At 36.7% G+C, this 20,594-nt stretch overlaps 1 protein-coding gene across 1 annotated transcript in view; it reads right to left on the reverse strand.

Annotated features, from left to right (window-relative positions):
* The window catches only part of LOC149136043 (NACHT domain- and WD repeat-containing protein 1-like), a 30,447-nt gene extending 9,853 nt beyond the window's left edge, over positions 1-20,594 (reverse strand). Inside the window, exons 1-9 of the mRNA XM_089350701.1 lie at positions 20,471-20,594; positions 16,518-16,576; positions 11,842-12,004; positions 10,239-10,822; positions 7,694-7,896; positions 5,207-5,322; positions 3,393-3,604; positions 3,120-3,248; positions 823-948 (exon numbers count right to left, since the gene is read on the reverse strand). Coding sequence (XP_089206827.1) covers positions 823-948; positions 3,120-3,248; positions 3,393-3,604; positions 5,207-5,322; positions 7,694-7,896; positions 10,239-10,822; positions 11,842-11,930 — 1,459 coding nt within the window. The 5' untranslated portion in view covers positions 11,931-12,004; positions 16,518-16,576; positions 20,471-20,594. The remainder of the gene's footprint in view (positions 1-822; positions 949-3,119; positions 3,249-3,392; positions 3,605-5,206; positions 5,323-7,693; positions 7,897-10,238; positions 10,823-11,841; positions 12,005-16,517; positions 16,577-20,470) is intronic.

Consider the following 20,594-nt stretch of genomic DNA (forward strand, 5'->3'; position numbering starts at 1 on the left):
ATATATATATATATATATATATATATATATATATATATATATATATATATATATATATATATATATATATATATATATATATATATATATATATATATATATATATATTATATATATATATATATATATATATATATATATATATATATATATATATATATATATATATATATATATATATATATATATATATATACAGAGAGAGAGAGAGAGAGAGAGAGAGAGAGAGAGAGAGAGAGAGAGAGAGAGAGAGAGAGAGAGAGAGAGAGAACCTGCTTTTGACTTTCATCATCAAAGATTATAAAATTATAGTTTACAACAATGGATCCGTAATTCAAAAGATTGCACATTTTGATATGGTATATAATTTAATAATAATAGAAATGAAAAAGAAAATAATATGAGAAGTTTGACAGCTTTTCGCTTACAATGAATTGTTGATGTTAGTCAGGCAATCATATACAGTTATGTTTTTAGTTTAGCTGTCTTCCAGAGAGCAGAATTGTGTGAATGGTTAGTGTTCAAATTCCGCCGAGGTCGACTTTGTCTAAGTACCAATTGAACAGTGGGATCAATGTAATCGACTTCCCCCTCCCCTCAAAACTGCTGGCCTTGTGCCAAAATTTCAAACCAATATTTAAACCATCCAAAGAAAGAAAGATTGTTAGGTGAGAAAAGGGAAAGAATAAATCAAAAGATGAGAAAAATCAACCACCAGTTGGATGTCTTGTTTGACCACTAGTAACTATGACAACATTTGAGCCAACTCCGATTCTCTCCGAGAAATTAAACATTCCACACTGAATGTTCATTAATACTCACCTTTTGGTCTCCATTCTACGTCGTACGTCATGATGTTTTCCTTCAAAATGGATGGTATCTTATCATTTTTGAGACTGTAGAGTAAATTTTGGGATTCTTCGAATTCCTCAGAAATATTAGGTTGTTCTAAAGAAAAAAGAAGTATCGATTTTTTTTTTATTACATCAGTTTAGAGGCCAATGTATGCATGAGAGAAATGTAATAGATTGCATTGGTTATTTGTATGTATATGAGTAAAGTCGATATTAATGGGATTCGAAATCAGAATCGAATGGTATGAAAGCACAAATTATCTTAATGCATTTAGCTGGATAGTTGTTGTTGGCACTCCGTCGCTTACGACGACGAGGGTTCCAGTTGATCCGATCAACGGAACAGCCTGCTCGTGAAATTAATGTGCAAGTGGCTGAGCATTCCACAGACACGTGTACTCTTAACGTAGTTCTCGGGGATATTCAGCGTGACAAGGCTGATCCTTTGAATTACAGACACAACAGAAACAGGAAGTATGAGTGAGAGAAAGTTGTGGTGAAAGAGTACAGCAGGGTTCGCCACCATCCCCTGCCGGAGCCTCGTGGGGCTTTAGGTGTTTTCGCTCAATAAACACTCAGTCTGGGAATCGAAACCGCGATCCTATGACAGCGAGTCCGCTGCCCTAACCACTGGGCCATTGCGCCTCCACTAGCTGGATAGACCAACGGAATAAATAATGGTTTACAGTATTGTTTCGTTCTGCCATTTTATGAGTGAAAATCCCATTAATGCCAGTTATGTCTTTCATACTTCTAAAGTTTAAAATATAAGTATCGGTAATGCTGTGGTTCAATTAATTGTCTGTATTAATTGTTTGTGTTATATCAAAAGAAACTCAGTATTTGAAAAACTAATGGAAATTTATCCTAAAAAATACAGATTTCTGTAGAACAAGTATAGAGGAAAGTCTAGTCGATAAAATCAACCGTACCACATTCATGGTACTTATTTTAACGAACCCAAGAAGATGCATTCATCTTCTCTGTCCATTACTGGGAGGGTCGTAGGAGTAGAGTCCTCAGACACTCTTCCATGGGGTCCTATCTGAAGCAACCATCATTAGATTTTCCGGTTGGATTCTCAAGCGTGACCAACTGAGACAATGAATTTATCGCACAGGTTAACAAGGAACGGATCTTAGATAGAGGGATCCGATCGAAAAATATATTGTTTCTTCCCAATGCCGGGACAACTAGTGATATGCCTCAATTTGTTCTAGGTTGTGTAGAGTGACAGCGCATAGGATGCGCATCTCAGGGAGATGAAAGACAAAATCTATTTCTATGGTAATATAACTTTGTACGTAGAGTAACGAAAGTAAAATATTTAATTCGGTGTTCTATCATTTCCAACATTCCACTGCCATTAACCTTAGAAATATAGAACCATCAGACTGAATCTATTGATGAAGAGAAATATGACAACGGGATTGTATCAGTGAGCAGATTACAGAGGTGTAACAAAATCTATGCACACTTTATAGTGTATAATAATTATAGTGTATCATAAATTAAAGCAAGAATAAATATAACGACGTATTTCTTAAATGGCTATAATGACTCCTCAGTGATATGATATTATGACACTGATCTTTTAGGTATGACTATGTGGTAAGAAGCTTGCTTCCAAACCACATGGTTCGGGGTTCAGTCCCACTGTGAGATACCTTGGCCAAGTGTCTTCTATTATATCCACGGGCAGACAATTGAAAGAAGCCCGTCGTATATATGCATATATGTATGTGTATGTACGTGTTTGTGCCTGTGTTTGTCCTCCCACTACCGGTTGACAACTGGTGCTGATGTGTTTACGTCCCCGTAACCTAGCGGTTCGATAAAGAGACCGATTGAATAAATACAAGACTTAAAAAAGTTAAGTACTGAGGTCGATACATTCAAGTAAAATCCTTCAAGATGGTGCATGGCCGCAGTCAAATGATTGAAACAAATAGAATAAATTATTATATTATATACAGGGGTTTTCGTTACGCTAGCGCCTGCCATACAAGCACCAAGAATTTGACCCCTTTGAAAGTGCGATAGTTCTGTCATTTTAATGAATTTTAATTACCTTTTTCTGATTATATCTGAAAAGAAACAGCAATTTTAGCAAAACATATTAAGCAACACTAATAATAAATCAAAAAACATAAAAATAAACAAACTTTTGACGGTTTTATAGATATTTCAAAATTATGGTGCTATGATGCTAGGTGTTTCCATTATTTTGTCCAACGCCTGTATATATATATATCAAGAACTTACCTTTAAAACTGCTTAGATATTCATCATTACTTTGGTGCTCAATATCGATTATGTTCCTTTTAAACCAAATACAATGCTGGTCAGGTTGGTCTGTTCCAAGAATTCCTTGCATAATTTCTGCTTCGGTGACTGTTTTATTGTTGTTAATCCGGAAAAATAATTCAAAGAAATTAAAGTAAATTTCATTATGCAAAAATTAAAGAAATTGCTATCGACTACTCTCACCTGCTCAATGTCATGAAACCAGTGCTACACACTAGTCGATAAATTTACCTGACATTAGGAAACGCCTGGCTTCATCTTCTTCAAGGAGACGTTTAGCTGCTGCACAGATAATTTTTCTTAGTTGGCTGCTTTCTTTATTCCACTGTTGTGTGGCCTCTTGCCTTTCTTCTTCGTTGTGGCTGAGAAACAATGGAAGAACATATCCAATTGGTTGAAGAATGTAGGAGGGAGCCAACGAATTAAGGTCTTCTTTGTACCAACTGCAAAGAATAAGTTTCATATGTTGAGAATAATAATGGAACAAATTGATTTCTTTTGGGTAGAGACACAAGTACTTTCAGAGGATAAAGAAACCAGTTGAAACGAATTCTGTGAGGTATCGATATCTATTTATTAACCCTGAAAGAATAAAAGGCAAAATTCACCATGGCAGGTCCGTAGCTAGGACGTAGAGGTCAGATAAGATAGAATATTGTACTTATAAAGTACTTTGTCAGATTAGATAGTATTTTGTATTCAGTACATTGTCAGATTAAATAGTATGTTGTACTTAGTTCGAAGCCTCTACCGTTTCTACTGGCTTCAGCTTTTAGACTGTGGCCATGTTGAGGCTTGCCTTGAAGGGTTTAGTACAACAGATCGACCGTGCTACTTGTTTTTAAAATCTGATGCTTATTCTATCAGTCTCACGACACACACCTTCATTTACTCACTTTCTCTCTCTCTCTCTCTCTCTCTCTCTCTCTCTCTCTCTCTCTCTCTCTCTCTCTCATTTCTCTTTGTCTCTCTCTTTCTCTCTCACACACACACGTGCACGCACGCACGCACACACATGTCGAAAGAAAAGAGCACTTAATGCTGAATCATTAAATCAATGTTTTAATGATTAGACAGAAGTCCAATAGAATAGCTCTCAGAAACAGACTACGTATAAATTCGTTCTTCCCAACTCCTGAAGCCGCTTTCAGATATGATCCATCCCATTCTTATAAATATGATAATTCTGTCAAATTGGTGTGCTAAACACAAATTGTCGTTTCTGTAGAGCTTTAAAATTTTCAAATGAAACAAATGGCATGTGCTGCTCAGGCGGTCAGGTAAGATTGCCAGCACTACCAGCTCCTTCTCAACCTCTTGTGGATCTTCTAGAAGGCACTTCCATCCAGTCAAAGGATTTTCTGAACAATATCAGACAATACAACTCTGCATTTCAAATGACATCGTTTACTGCATCTAAGATAGTTAAACATGAATTTACGCCGACGTAAAAGTTCAAGGGCAAGTCTATCACCTCATTGGTTCCGTTACCCACAAATGAACAGCCACAGTTCCTCCAAATTTATTTTATGAATGATGTAGGACAACAAATCCGAAGGAGGTTTCAATATTTCAGATGATGGGTCGTGTTAGAAGACACAGCGCCGACTGCTTCAAAACAGAGTATATCTACTGAAAGCTTTTCTATGCGTTCAAAAATCACAAAACCCCCACCTCCAACTTTCCATGACAGTTTAAGGCCTGAAATACTCCAAACGGACGCATAGCATGTTGCTTAGTCGAATTAGCCCATCATTTACTTCAAAAATGTTTTCTTGTCAATGCTGCACTTTCTCATATCACTTGTTTCGGCATAACTAAACTATACTATTTTAATCCCGAGCAACGCCAGGTATCTCTACTTGTGTGTGTATGTATGTATGTATGTATGTATGTGCGTGTGTGAATGTATGTGTGCATGAATTTATGTAAGTTTAAGACTTCAATTTTATAAATGATAATCTTAATAATAATTTGTTGTAGACATTTAGGCATTCAATGTATAAAAATTTCATTAAGTAACTAAAATTATTTAAAACATATACCGATGTATGAGTTCTTTGTCTTCGGCGGAGTTAATGTCTGATGAAAACCTTTCAAAGATAGCTTTGTTGATGATTCTGGGGCAAGGTCGATAACCATATTTGTGGGAGAGGAATGTCTGAAGTGAAGGAATAAGTAATGTTTCAAATAAAAGCAAAATAAAAATCCTTTCAAGTTAATTTTTTTTATTCATGATCACAAGTACTATTTGCACTTATAATGATAACATATCATTTTGTTTAGCAAATCCAGTTCTCGGCAAATTGCTCCTTTAATGTCATTAGAAAATATTTATAAATGAATATAAATCATTCGGATGAATGAAGATAGAAGTGAAAAATGAGAAAATAACTGTCAAAGGGCATGCATGTCGGTAAAGAATTGTTAATGTTTAAGTAAGGAAACTCTACCGCATTCCCATAACAGTAACACACAGCCAATAATGGTTCAACAGGTGTATGTGTATATTAGCGCATATCAACGTTTATGCCTGCTTTTATTATTACTGCTGCTGCAGCTGTTGTTGCTGTTGTTATTGTTGCCATTTAGCGTCAACCGATCGAACTGACCAATGAGTAAAGGCATTTTATCCGTGACAATCCAGTCTTCTTTTTTTGTTTTTTTTTTGTTTTTTCAGATAGTGTATCTGGAACTACGTTATACAATGTATTCTTCATTTTCCAAGACGGCAGAATGGAATTTGAGGGAGATTTGATTGCTACTTCTAGTGGATCGAGTTACCATGCACAAGTTTTGTCACATGTAGTGAAGAACATAATGTAACTAGAATGTTGCAAGCAAACTGTGTTTGCAACTCAGGGCTCGGTTCCCGATCGTAGCAATTTAATTACATTCTTGTTGCCCTGGAAGAAAAGTATGAACGCACAACCACTGTTTTTTTCCCCCCGTTTGAAGTCGATACATTTTCTGTTGTTGAGTCACCTACTTGACATTTCATGAATGAAAGTATCTATCAATAATTTTGGTCATATTTTATGAATAATTGAAGCTGCGTCTGCAATACTCTAGTTAGTTCGATTCTTATTGGTCAAAGGAATATCTCGTAGTTGAATATATGTTAGGTCAGAAATGTTGCTCGCTAGACTACTTGATGAAAGAGAAACCATCTAGTTCACACTCGTAGTTATCAGGAGGCAAATCGTTCACGGCGCTCGTTGATCTTTGGCTGTAGATTTGAATCGGGACGCTCTGGATTTCCAGACCTGTAGAATCTGTTTATGACAGCAATTAAAATATTTCCTCTCCAATTAATTTATATCGCTAGTTTTAATATTTGAACCGATTTGCCTCATGATGTCTTCGAGTGCGGAGCAGATGATTTCTCTTTCATCAAGTAGTCTAGCGAACAACATTTCGACTACGAGATCTGCTTTTGACCAATAAGAATCAACCTAACTAGCGTATTGCAGACGCAGCTTCAATTATTCATAAAATATTACCGGACTGGATCACACGTGTATTTTACATGCGTAAAACCCTGAGTTGCAATGGGGTGAGTCACCAATTATTTAACAATTAATATACACTCTATACCAAGTGTTCAGTGGTATTTTCTTTCGTTCCTAAACATAAACGTGCGCGGGTTTGTATGAGTATCAATGGATGATCAGCTTTCTTCTATCCATTATCTTTTACTTGTTTCAGTCATTAGACTGCAGTCATTCTGTGGCACCACTTTGGAGAACTTTTAGTCAAACGAATCGACCCCAGTACTTATTTTTAAGCCTGGTACTTATTCTATTAATCTCTTTTGCTGAACTGCTAAGTTACGGGAACGTAAATATACCAACACCAGTTGTTAAGCAGTGGAGGAGAGACAAAGACTGGCACAAAGACACAGATATAAACATGTGTATGTATATATATATATATATATATATATATATATATATATATGGGAGAATTTACGAAAAAAACAACAGACGAAGATAGGTGGTGTTGAAAACAAATAGATGTATTAGTATAACGCTCGGGAATTGAGAAAGTCTTTAACGTTTCGAGCCTACGCTCTTCTACAGAAAGGAAGACGGAAAGAAACAAGGAGAGAAAAAAATTAGTATAGTGGTCAGCGATCTAATATATATATATATATATATATATATATATATATATATATATATACGACGCGTTTCTTTCAGTTTCCGTCTACCAAATCCACTCAAAAGGCTTTAGTCGGCCTAAGGTACTTGCCCAAGGTACCACGCTGTGGGACTGAACCAGGAACCATGAGATCGGGAAACAAGCTTCTTACTACACAACTACGTCTGCAGACACTTTCTCCAGAAATGCTGAAATGCAGGAATGTATAATAATGTACCGTGTCTCGAAAACAAACGAGGCGCCTGCTGTGGATTTGAACTCAGCATCCTTGATAATGTGATTCAATGCTCTATTCTTTCGATGACTTTCCTTCCACTCAGATACATTACGAAAAGCAAAGCGAAAGATTTTATGAAATAAATATTCACCACAAAATTTGGTCCGGTCGAAAGTTTCTGACATAGTTTCAACTCTTTCATACACAACTCGGTTGTTAGGTGGTCATTGGTAGCATCTTGTCCAATACCCCAACGCATGTCCACAACTTGAAACTGGTAGCCATTTTGTTGACAGAAAGTCTTCAGTTTACAGTAAGCATTCTCCATTAAGTAATTTCGTTCGTGTTGGGTATCTATAGAATATAGATTGAAAACTCAAACTGTTTGTAAATAAAAATTGGTTGTTTTAGTTAAACCCTCTCACACATGCTCTCTCTTTCTCTCTCTCTCTCTATATATATATATCTATCTCTCTCTCTGTCTCTCTTTCTATTTCTCTCTCTCTCTCTCTCTCTCTCTCTCTCTCTTTCTCTCTCTCACACACACAAATACACACACGCACATACATATACACACAAACTTGTACACACACACACATTAGTATAATGCTGGCAAGAAAAAAGAGTATCTGGGATGTTTCGGGCGTTTGTCCTTTTTCTAAAAGAACAGATGAGGAAATGGTGCAGACGCATGCGAGAGAGAGAGAGAGAAAGAATGAGAGAGAGATGGAGAGAGAGGAAGAGTGAGAGAGAAGGAGAGAGAGTGTGAGTCTGTGTGTGTGTGTGTGCTTAATACCAGTTATGCGATGGGGTGCAGCGTGCAGTGTGTGTCTCTGTGTGTGTGCACGTGTGTGTCGGTGTTTTTCGTTCTGTGTATGTATGGATGTGTGTGCGTGCGCATATTAGGTGCCGTTAGTGTGTACTGTAAGAGCGGATATCAGTGTGTGTGTGTTCATGCGCGCGCGCGCGTGTATATGCGCGTGTGAGTTATGTGACTATGCAAGTACGTGAGTGAATATATATGTCAGTGAGTTTGGTGTGAAATCGTTGTATTATTTAATGCAAGTACAATGTAAACAGCGTTAGATGTGTGTGCGCGTTTATAATTTAGTGTATGTTTTGAAGGGGAAAATAGTTTTTATATATGAGTGAATATATGTCTAGGGTGACTACTTTACGCGCGCGTGTAAATTAGTGTGTAAATTTGTGTATGAGCGTATGTAATTCGAATATATGTTTGTGTCAATTGATAGTACAAGTGTATGTGCGTGAGCGTAGTGTGTTTTGTGCGTGTCTGTGTGAATCAGAGTTAATTAAAGTTACGTGTGTGTGTGCAATTGAAAATGATGCGTTTTTATATTGCGCATTTGAGTATGCGAGTGTGTTTAGATCAAGAAATAGCCAAGGTGGTATACTGGTGTGTTTAATGAGGTGTTTTATATGTGCGTGTAAATCAAATAGGCTTCTTCAAAGAGTGCGTGTGTATGTGCAATAGAAAAGGATGGGTTTATGGATTTGTAAATATAAGCACTATTATACATGTATGTGTGTGTGTCTATGTGTCTAAGTGCCTATGTGCGTGTGTGTGTGTGTGTGTGTGTGTGTGTGTGTATGTGTGCACGCGCGCGCATATATATATATATATATATATATATATATATATATATATATATATATATATATATATATATATACATGTATATGTATTTATATATCTATATTATATGTACCGGTGTGTTTATGTATTTATATCACACACACGCAGACAACTTTATGATGTGCTGTGCATGTTAGTGTCCACCGTGTGTCCCAACCTTCCGTGAAGAGAATCACGAATGCAGAGCTTGTCAAAACAATTCATTCGGCATTACTCATAACAGTAATGAGTTCTGAGATGTATTTAGTTATGGTTACTCAACACCAGGTGGCGACTCGTAGATAAAATTGGTGGAGGTGCTGCTTCAGAAAATGTTTAGCTGTTGTTTTAATATTGTGTAAAAAGGAAACAAACATATAAAAAGAAAATTTATACATAAACTTGATCGGTTCGCGTTTTATCCACTGCCGGGTAGTGTGTTTAATTTGTTCACTGAACACCGCCGCGAATTCCTCCTTGTTTTTCAAAAATCCCCTCAAATGACAAAATAAGGAGGTGAAAATGTGCCTATTTTTCAAATCCTAGTAGCAACATTGAAGTTAGAAGCAGGATAATAATATAATTTATCACATTCAAGAATATAAACACGTTTTAAGCACAACACACACGAATTCAAAAAGAAACACTACCTTTCACCCGCACTGTCATTCACGCAGTGCTCTCTCTTCCTACTGCGAAGCTTCCTATCTCGGGCTTGTGAGCATGCGCACAACAGCCAAACACCGCATCACTGGAGCTGTGAAGCGCACAGTTCTATACAAGGACTTTTGTATTTTTTTCATAAACTAGAGGATGGCTACTGACATTAAACTTAAGGGTTACATAATGTACAAGTATAAAGAAAGAATTAAAGAAAAAAGGATTCATTATATTGAATGTTATCGATAATATCGAGTGGAAATAGAGGGTGCTGCAGTTCCACGGTTCCTATACACGAGCCGCCACTGCTCAACACCATCAATAACTAAGGAAAAGCAACAACTCAAACATTTAAAATACTAAAATTATTATTTTGCCAATCAAAAATGTTATCATTTACCTGTGAATGTACTGCTGGTAAATATTCGTACGATTTTGGCTTCACTTAGGCATTCAACTTGCATATTGCCCATTAGTAAATCATGGACTGCTTTCTCCTCTCTACTAACCTCCGTCTTTAGAGAAGTATTACTCACATGCATTAAATTATTTGAACCTTTAAGCTGTTGAATTTTCTTGTAGAAATTTATTTTAGCGCTGATATTTCTCTCACCAGATCGCAGGTTTCCATTCTCTTTTAGATTTACACCAGAATTAGATTCAGACGATGAATTTGTTTGGTCTATTTCGGCAAATGTTATTTCATTTGTCATGTCTACTGATTCTGATTGAACTGTTTCTTCCGATTTCTTGTTATTGTAGCTATTTTCTGGACTTTTAATATCCTGTTCTTTTTTCTCATTGCAAGAATTTTTCAAATCAGTGTTCTCTTTCTGGATGTTTTCATTGTTATCGTTTTGTATATTTTGATCCGTTGCAAAAGTTACAACTGCATCAATGTGGTTTTCAGTATATTCCTGTGGAGGTCTTTCTTGAATAGTTTCTTTAGAATGAACTATTGATTTCGATGTCATTAAGCTGTCACTTGTTTGGAGAAGAATTCAAAAGAAAAAAAAATGCAATCAATATCGTTGGTTTCATTAGTAGCAATATCATATTACGCAAACTGGTTGAAATGTTAGTCACTAAATCTCTCCACTTACTCTTCAACACCGCTCACAAATTAGAAGTGTGTCTATGGGTTCTAAAATTACTCTAATCATGCCAGCTTATTCATAGATTATGTTAGAAGGCAAATTTTCATCGAATTCAATAATCCACTCGTAAACTCTATGACCACTCCAATGCCGACATTACTAACCTTCTCAGAAACAAACTTCTTTGATTTCCTTTGTCAACAACCCTTTTACCTGCACTATAATTTGGTGGAACTAACTTGGGCATTCTTGGATACGTCCATATTTTTCTCAATATTGACAGATGTCTATCAACTTTTGAGAACTTAACGACACTAAGACATACTTACATTACACTTCTGTTCATCCCTCACGTATAAAATAATTCTCTCCTTTTCATGATTCTTCATCTTTTCATGAACCGCACCACGAGCTATTTAAAAGTTCAGCACCACGCTGATATCTACTTTATTACAAGGTGTATATTTTTTATATATATGTTATTTTCTAGCTTAGACTGTTGATCTACAAGCTACATAATCTGATCATCTTTGTCATCTTCCTTATTTATTTTTTGTATTTCATTCGCACTTTTCTAAAGTCGATCCGGGGCTATAGTAGAAGACACTTGCTCAAGGTACCACATAATGGGACTGAACTATATGGTTGAGAAGCAAACTTCTTACCACACAGCCACTATGAATTACTCATAATTCCTTGTGGTATTTACTCATTATGGGGTATTTAGTCATCTGGTAAATAAAGATCAAAATGACTACCAAACTAAGTAGTGAGACCTGAATAGTCTCCCAAAATGGAGATTAAAAACCCCCAGCATGGCAGTAGTCGAATGATCGAAACCAGTAAAAGAATAAAAAACATAAAAGAATATTAACTCAGTGGTGCCAAAGTAAAAAATAAAATTACCTTTTCCTACGTTCTCCATGTTTTAGAGTTTGGTCTTGCGCTGCTCCAGGATAGGTTTTTTTCGTAATTGTACTTGCAGAACAGCCCATTGTTGCGATATTTGATATTTTTCAGAACATTTAATGGAATTGGTTGTGTAGTCTAAATTTAACAGTAGCTGTATCTGTAAAAGTGAAAATTTTTATAATAAATGAATTAATGAATTAGTTTTATGCAAAAAAAGATTTTGATTAATTATTACTGAAATATTCTAAAAATCAGCAACAGTTAGCCTTATCTTTTCTATATCTTTAGTCTACTTAATATTCTAACGAGTCTATTTTTATTCTAATAACCATTTATTTTCTCGGTTACTTCATTAGTGTATATATAAAGTGCACTGTGGCGCATGCACAACGACTGGTAAGTCTCTCTCTTCCTCTCCCCTCTCTCTCTCCCTCTCTCTCTCTCTCTCTCTCTCTCTCTCTCTCTCTCTCTCTCTCTTTAATATAGACATTCTGTTAGCATTACTCCAAAGGTGTATTACGTTGTGTAGTTTTAACAAATGTCTAGTGCACCTATCTATTTGACTCAAATACCTTAGTATTGTTCTTCTCTAGGTATTGATTCCTTTAATGATGCTCCTCACATTTAATTTTGTTTCCAGGACATTCCTGGTCTTTTTCTTCCATTCTTCTTTCAGCATTATTTTCCATTTTTTTTTATCATTATATAGTACCTTCCTTCAGTGATCTTATCGTCATGATGTCAGGAAGGGAATGGTTTTTCTACATCAGTGGTTCTCAACCATTTTCTGCCTAAAGACCCCTTTGATGCCTAGTTTACTCTACTGGATTCTCATAGACATTCGATGTTTTAAAAAAGTCCCATTATGTTTTTATAATTAAATTTTATTTGGAACTGTATTTAAAAACAGAATCGAATGGAAAGTTGTAGAACTCTCTAAAATGTTCTACTGGCTTACTGCTACATAAGCAGAGCTGGTACAGGGGCATTTCTCTTTTTGCGTTCATCTTTTTTCTTGTTATACTCTGTTTGAGAGACAGATAATAAACCTGTCTGGAATATCACTGTGTTCTTCTTTGCGAGTGAACGAGAGAAGCACAACATATACAGCGACTAATATTAAGTTAACTCCGCTTTGCATTCTGTCGTGGATTCAAAATACTTTTTGACGCCCAAGAATCCAGAAATAGGGATCTTATCATATATATTTTTTGATACCTGTTTCAATGACAACAATTACAGTTTCAACGGCAACAATTACAGCTTCGACGACAACGATTAGTGTCGACAAACCATTAACAGCAGTCAATAACACTATCCACAACGATCCGAATCCTACTTACATCAATAACAACAACAATATCATACAAAATAACTGTAGTGACAATAATCACAACAGCGACTGCGTCAACCACAACAAGGTAACTATCATTCTTAAAGTAACAACAGCAACTTCCACAACAATCACGTCAATGATAACATCATCAATAGTATAAAAATTGATGAGGTTCGTTATTTACAAGATTAACTGAACATGACTCAATGCTATGTAATATTTTCTGCTATCTGGAATGTTCTGTCTCTAACGTCAACCACAGTAATCACAATAAGATGCATTGGTTAATGCTAACCGTGGTACACTTTCTGAAAAGGCAACGGAATTTAGGCATCTGGAATGCCTTTGATCACGGACCCATTCATACACACTCACACGTGCACCCAAACATACAAACACACATACGTACCCGCTTCACTCGACTACTATTTCCCTCGCTAACACAGGCACGCGCGCGCACACAAATATATATACACGCACACACACACATACACTAATATACATACACGCACTCACTTTTCAATCTCTCCTTTCGTCGCTCTCAACGCAAACTGCATCCACCACATGCTGATCAACGACACCAGTTCACTTTTGCCCCCACCCTCTGTCGATCCAGTTCGCTTCCATTTTTCCACACTTGTCTCCGTTCCCTATTTCACCTCTGAAACATATTACTGGATATTACGACTTTTTACAAAACCTTTTCTAAAAATAACACCTATATTTCTGCTTTCATCCTCCATACGTGGAGCATGTGACGAGCACTCTGCGGGTACTTGTAACCCCCACACTCTTCACTCGTTCTTTTATTATCTTATTCTTTTTTATTTTTGTATTTTTATTAACTTTTTCCAATGCATATATAAAAAGAATTATTGTTTCTTCAGCGTCATATCATTAATTTATTCCCCTTTCGTTTTTCAGTCTGTGACCACATAACAGCCTTCGTTTATCTGCTTTTTTTTTTTAACCCTTCCCTCATCAGCTTTTACTCTCTCCAGAAATTATGTCTGCTCCATAACCTCTTGACCTTTCACCAGTGTTATCATTTTACTATTTATACAGTCTTTTTCATCTGTGTTTTTTCTTAAATATCACATACCTCTTACCTTCCCCTTCACCTCCCATTCATGCCTGCGACCTCCTCCTTGCCTTCCTTCTCACACATACAATACGATTACACCTACACACCATCCTCCAACGCCCCAAAATCCCACGCCCCTACATACCCATACTTGCACACCACCACACCTACACTCACCTCATGAAACCACACGCGCACATACCCTATGCCTGTCTTTACACATGGATACCCTCCTGTACATGCTCACATCACCCTGTTATTTATCCCTTTCTAACACTCTTCATAAAACTACAAAACCTCGTTCGTAGCCTCTTTCTCCTTTTTGCTTTCCATTTTGGTTCCTGCCACCTTTTCTCAATCTGATACTTTTCTGATGAAGTGCAAACATCCGAAATGCGAAGACTCGGTTATTTTTATTTTAAAGCGTTAAACTAATACATCTGTCAAACCTTGCCTGTCTCACACACTTGTGTGTGTGTGTGTGTGTGTGTGTGTGTGTGTGTGTGTGTGTGTGTGTGTGTCTGTCTGTCTGTCTGTCTGTCTGTCTGTCTGTCTGTCTGTCTGTGTATCTGTGTGTGTGTTATTGAAACTGTAAAAACTTCACAAACTGTCTGACGAACGGTTACGCCAAACTCTGAGTAACACAGTGAGTGATTTTTTTTTTACAGCTTCAATAAAAAAAGTACTTTTTTTCAAACTTTGGTATTCGAATATCATTTTCTCCATCTTGTTTCGCACCTATGCTCACATGTGTATGTATATTTATGTGTATGTATATTTATGTGTATGTGTGTTGTGTGTATTCGTATGCGTTTGTGCGTTTCGTGTGTGTGTGTGTGTGTGTGTGTGTTTGCACGCATGTATGTGTGTGTGTGTGTGTGCGCGCGCGTGCATGTGTGTTGCGTGTGTGTACTTTTGAAATTTGTAAATATATTTTGTGCTTGTATTGGTAATTATATTTCGTATTTAATAAATTAAAACTGAAAGAACATCGTTTATTATTTTCAGGAAATGTATTTTCTATTATTTCTATTAAACAATGCTTTCTTTAAACTTTTCGGGAAATAATGCGTCGCGCTAACGCTTTCAAATTCAAACAAAATATTTTACAAATATTTAAATTATTTTGAAAATTGAAACGAAATATATTTATTTAAAAAGCACTGATGCTGTGAATCAGTTTTATAAATCTAAAACTCTTTTTCATCTAATTTGGGGGTGGGGTTCAGATTCTGAATTTCTGAGGTTAGAAGGACGTCTTAAATAAGAAAAAAATTTAAAAAGTACGAAGTTGGGCAGCGCATAATTAAAACGTTAGAAGGAGGTTTAAAAACTATCCTTGCTAAAACGAAAAACTCCATAAAAATACAGCTAAGTCATTAAAACATTACGAGATGGCGTGAACGGGTAGTTTTACTGGATTGTTTATCCTAAGTAATGTCGTCCGTTCATTGTACGTCACACCCAATCAGTTGTTTACAAAACTCTCGGTGGAATTAGAACTTTATCGATATTTGTTGGTTATCCATTTACTATGTCGCTTGGTAACAGTAAACAATTATCCGTTATTAACATTAAATGTAGGGTGAAGATATGGGTGGGTAATAGAAATAGTAGAGAGCCGGGGAAAAACATTTACATTGCGTTATGTCACACTCACTCTCTATTTAAATGTCTCCTCCTTTTAATGATATTTTGAAGTTATCTCCTATTGATAGCCTTTACGCGTGGTAAACGTTAATGACTTTTTTTCTCATTTGGAGTATAATTTGATTACTCTTCACTCTTTACTTGTTTCAGTCATTTGACTGCGGCCATGCTGGAGCACCGCCGTTAGTCGAGAAAATCGACCCCAGGACTTATTCTTTGTAAGCCTAGTACTTATTCTATCGGTCTCTTTTTGCCGAACCGCTATGTTACGGGGACGTAAACACACCAGCATCAGTTGTCAAGCGACGGTGGAGGGACAAACACAGACACACAAACATACATACATATATATATATATACATATATACGACGGGCTTCTTTCAGTTTCCGTCTACCAAATCCACTCACAAGGCTTTGGTCGGCCCGAGGCCATAGTAGAAGACACTTGCCCAAGGTGCCACGCAGTGGGACTGAACCCGGAACCATGTGGTTGGTAAGCAAGCTATTTACGACACAGCCTTAACAGCCTTAAAAATATATTAACATGTACTTAACTATATACTTTTCATGAAGAAGAAAATTTTTACTCTCATCACATACCTTAAAGTTTTGAGTTCACTAATTGCAGGAGTCGACTTTACTTTCCTTCTTTCTGGCGTCTGTGAACAAAATACCAATTATGTATATTTTGAGTAGTAGATCGAGTTAATCAAGACGATGTGCTCGTCAGCAGGAAATGACCACTTGAGCGACCTGTGGCGTTTGCTCTCTCATCTGAACAGCAAAGGATTCAAATGCCGTCGTGAAAAGTGCCTGATCGCACAACCCAGTGTGGAATATCTTGGTCACCTTATCGGCCGAAAGAATCGCGAAGGGATCCCAGGTCGAAGCAGTCATGAAGATGCCACCGCCTACAGATATCTCAAGCTTAAAATCTTAAAGCTTAAAATATATATTAAGCTTAAAATATATATTAATTTACGATTAATACAATGTGCTGTCTTAGCCTCTGGTTTTATTTGTGGATGAGGCACGACAAGCATTAACCCAAAACAGAGCGACAAGGCAACAAAGAACCTACGTTATTCGGTCAATATGTGCCATTTATATCTTTTAGTATGGCAGGCATGTATAATATCGGTTTCAAATTTTGGTACAAGGCCAGCAATTTCAAGGGAGGAGGTAAGTCGAGTACATCGACCCCAGTGCTCAACTGGTACTTATTTTATCGACCTCGAAAGGATGAAAAGCAAAGTCTACCTCGACCGAAATTGAACTCAGAACGTAAAGACGGACGAAATGCCACTAAGCATTTTGCCAGGCGAGCTAACAATTCTGCCTGCTCACCACTTTGCTGGCATGTGTAATATCATGATTATATGAAAAGAACTTTCAACAAATATTTCGCTTTATAATCTTTAAGTTCAACTCAATTGGTGTAGTCCTAGATATACTATGTCTGAATAAGACACTGGGTGTCACGAGAGGAACCACTAAATTTTAATCCTTAAAGCTACGCCTCTTCTCGGCTCCTTTTTCTCTCTGAATCTTCTACATTCTGCGAATGTAATATTTTTTTCTACATATCAAGTGTTATGAAGCCAATTGATTGCTTGTTTTTTCGTGTGTTTTTTTTTTTTTTCTGAACAGTATTTTATTAACGATCATCGAGCTTGTAAAGTAATCCAGTATGTTTCGTGGGTTGCATTGACCCCTGCGGGAGATGTTTAATATAAATGAAAATAGCATATGTATATATGTACTACGTATGTATGTTTGTATGTATGTATGTATGTATGTATGCATGCATGTATGTATGTATGTATGTATGTATATACGTACGTACACACACAAGCGCGCACGCACACACACACACACACACACACATGCACACAAACACAATTACACACAAGCACACGCACATATATACATACAGGGTGGCCCAAAAGTAGGTTTACAGTTATTCAACTATCTCTTTCGCATTCATATATCAGCAGTTTAGATCTTAATTATAAAAATAATATGAAACCATTATTCTATGCTAATTTAATTTAATTTTGTCAAGCTCCTTTTTTCAGTTTGTAAGATAGAAATTTAAATGTAATAAAATGTTTTAAAAGAAATTTAAAGTGCCTACGTGATAACTGTAAACCTACTTTTGGGCCACCCTGTACATACATACATACATATACACAGACATGACAGAAGTAAATAGACACCCCATAAAACATCATTTTGTTTATTATTGATGGACATTTTTTTATGTTTCAGGTTCTATATGTAACTGCTTAATCACGCCGCATACAAATGAAGCCTTGGAGCTGTACAAATTTCAAAGAGGCCGTGTCGTAGGTCAATCTGAAGGTGGACTTAGCGTAAAGTCGCAGAAAACCTTGGGATCCCGCTTTCTACATTTAACAAGGTGATTGTGCAATTCACCAGACAGGAGAAGGAATTCACATTACCTTGCCCAGGTCGACCAGGGCCCTCTGACAGGACCCTTTGCCTTGTTAAGTGAAGTGTAGAGAATAATCCTCATCAAAAGGCCTCTGACATAGCAGAACAAATTTATGTCAATTTCAGAACAGTTGTCATGTGCCTCCACAAACTTGGCTACTATGGTAGAGCAGCAGGAAGGAAGCCACTTCTTCAACCAGCCAATATCAAGTGGACAAAATATTTTAGCTAGTGAGATGATGGAGTGGCCTCTAGCATTTTAGGACATTGTCATATTCTGTGATGAGTCCAGATTTGCTGTATTTTCTGACAGTGGTCGAGTGTGGGGGTGGAGACACTGTGATCAAGAATCTGATAAAAAGATTGCAGCCAACAATGGAACAAGGCAGCTATTTTGTGATTGTCTGGGGAACAATTTGGAGCAATGATCAATCAGAGCTGGTGGAGTGTGGTGGGAAGATAAACTCAGATAAATATAAGTCCATATTGCAGAAAGGACTCCTTCCAATCTTCTCCAGTGGTGAAATAATTAAAGATTTTCTATTTATGGAAGATGGAGCTCCTTGTCATACAGCTAAAAAGACCCAAGATTGGTTGGAAAATAATGGCATTAAAAAACTTCCATAGTCAAGCCAGTCACCTGATATGAACCCTATTGAACACCTCTGGGGCATAATGGACAGGCCATTTCATAAAAAGAACAAGAAAGCATCCTCAAAGCCGGATCTTTTGAGATTACTGCATCAAACTTGGCAAGAAATTCCCCAAGAGAATATTCGTCATCTGAGCAGTAGCATGCCTTATAGGATCCTTGTATTGAAAAATGCAAAGGGCACGTCTACTAAATATTAGATATTCACTTTATAATAATTAATAAATAATTTGAATGTATAATTTCAGATTCAAATAAATTTTAATGATTATAAGGATGTCTATTTTTTTATATTATAAGGATTATAAAGATGTCTATTTACTTCTGTCATGTGTGTGTGTGTGTGTGTGTGTGTGTGTGTGTGTGTGTGTGTGTGTGTGTGTGTGTGTGTGTGTGTGTGTGTGTGTGTGTGTGTGTGTGTGTGTGTGTGTGTGTGTGTGTGTGTGTGTGTGCGTGTGTGTAGTTATGGTACATTACGTTAGGAACGTGGCAGAGTACAGTATATGGTAGACAAGTGAACAGAGTCGAGTTGACGAAATTGCTTGTTATGTAGCTATGCTAGTTACATGTGGGAAGAGGAATGTGGCGCCTGGAGCAAAACAAAAGTAATATCGTTTGCTTAGTGAGATATTTGGATGAATTGGTGAGGTTTATTTAGAAAATGAAGAGAGCGTATCTATAAAAATAACACCTTTTGAGATATCAATATTTTGGAGTCAGTACATATTGTATGCCTTGAAAGCTTTCTCATTGATGTGATGATATTGTATAGTTGAGTGTGCAGCTTGTTGAGGTTTAGGGTAAGACATGTATGTTTATTATACTGTTTTTGCTTTGAATACCTGCATTTCAAATGAGTTCTGTTACTTTAATTGTGTTTAAATATCGTTCGTGCTATCTCTGTATTGGTGACTTGGTTTTTTTTTATGTATGTTATATTCTCCAATCTGCTTTATTGCGTGTGTAATTCGTGATTGGCAAGAATATGTATTGGGGTTATCTTTGTAGTATTATTCCAATGTCACTGCCATATGTTATGGTGGAATTCCAAAACGTTAGTGTTGTATTGTGTTATTTTATTTACTATGGCCGGATTCCAACCGGGTCGCAGCAACAAAGTCCGCCCAGTCTAACATCACTGCCTTGTGGTCGTGAATTCCAGGTCACAACGATTTTAGAAGCTTGAGTGTTTTTTTTTTATGGAAAACCGTATGTTTTAGTTATAGGGTTTCGTATTTGTGCACGTTTAGGAAATGTTTGTGTGTTGGGCTTAGATGCGTGCGTGCGTGCGTGCGTGCGTGCGTGCGTGCGTGCGTGCGTGCGTGCGTGCGTGCGTGTGTGCGTGCGTGTGTGTGTGTGTGTTTATCATATTCCACCGCAAGTGAACTGCAATTGAAAGCTACGGAAACAAAAAAAAACAGAAAGAAATCCAACGAACACCAACCTGCTGGAGACTGACATAAGCGTTATTACTTGTCCAATGGATAAATCTTCGTAATCAATTTTTCCATGCCTCTCATAATACTTTTCTCTTTCCCGATACACATGCGCGCGCACACAGTCTCTAC

The sequence above is a fragment of the Octopus bimaculoides genome, chromosome 4, assembly GCF_046866305.1.
Source record: "Octopus bimaculoides isolate indiv1 chromosome 4, ASM4686630v1, whole genome shotgun sequence".
Classification (NCBI taxonomy): domain Eukaryota; kingdom Metazoa; phylum Mollusca; class Cephalopoda; order Octopoda; family Octopodidae; genus Octopus; species Octopus bimaculoides.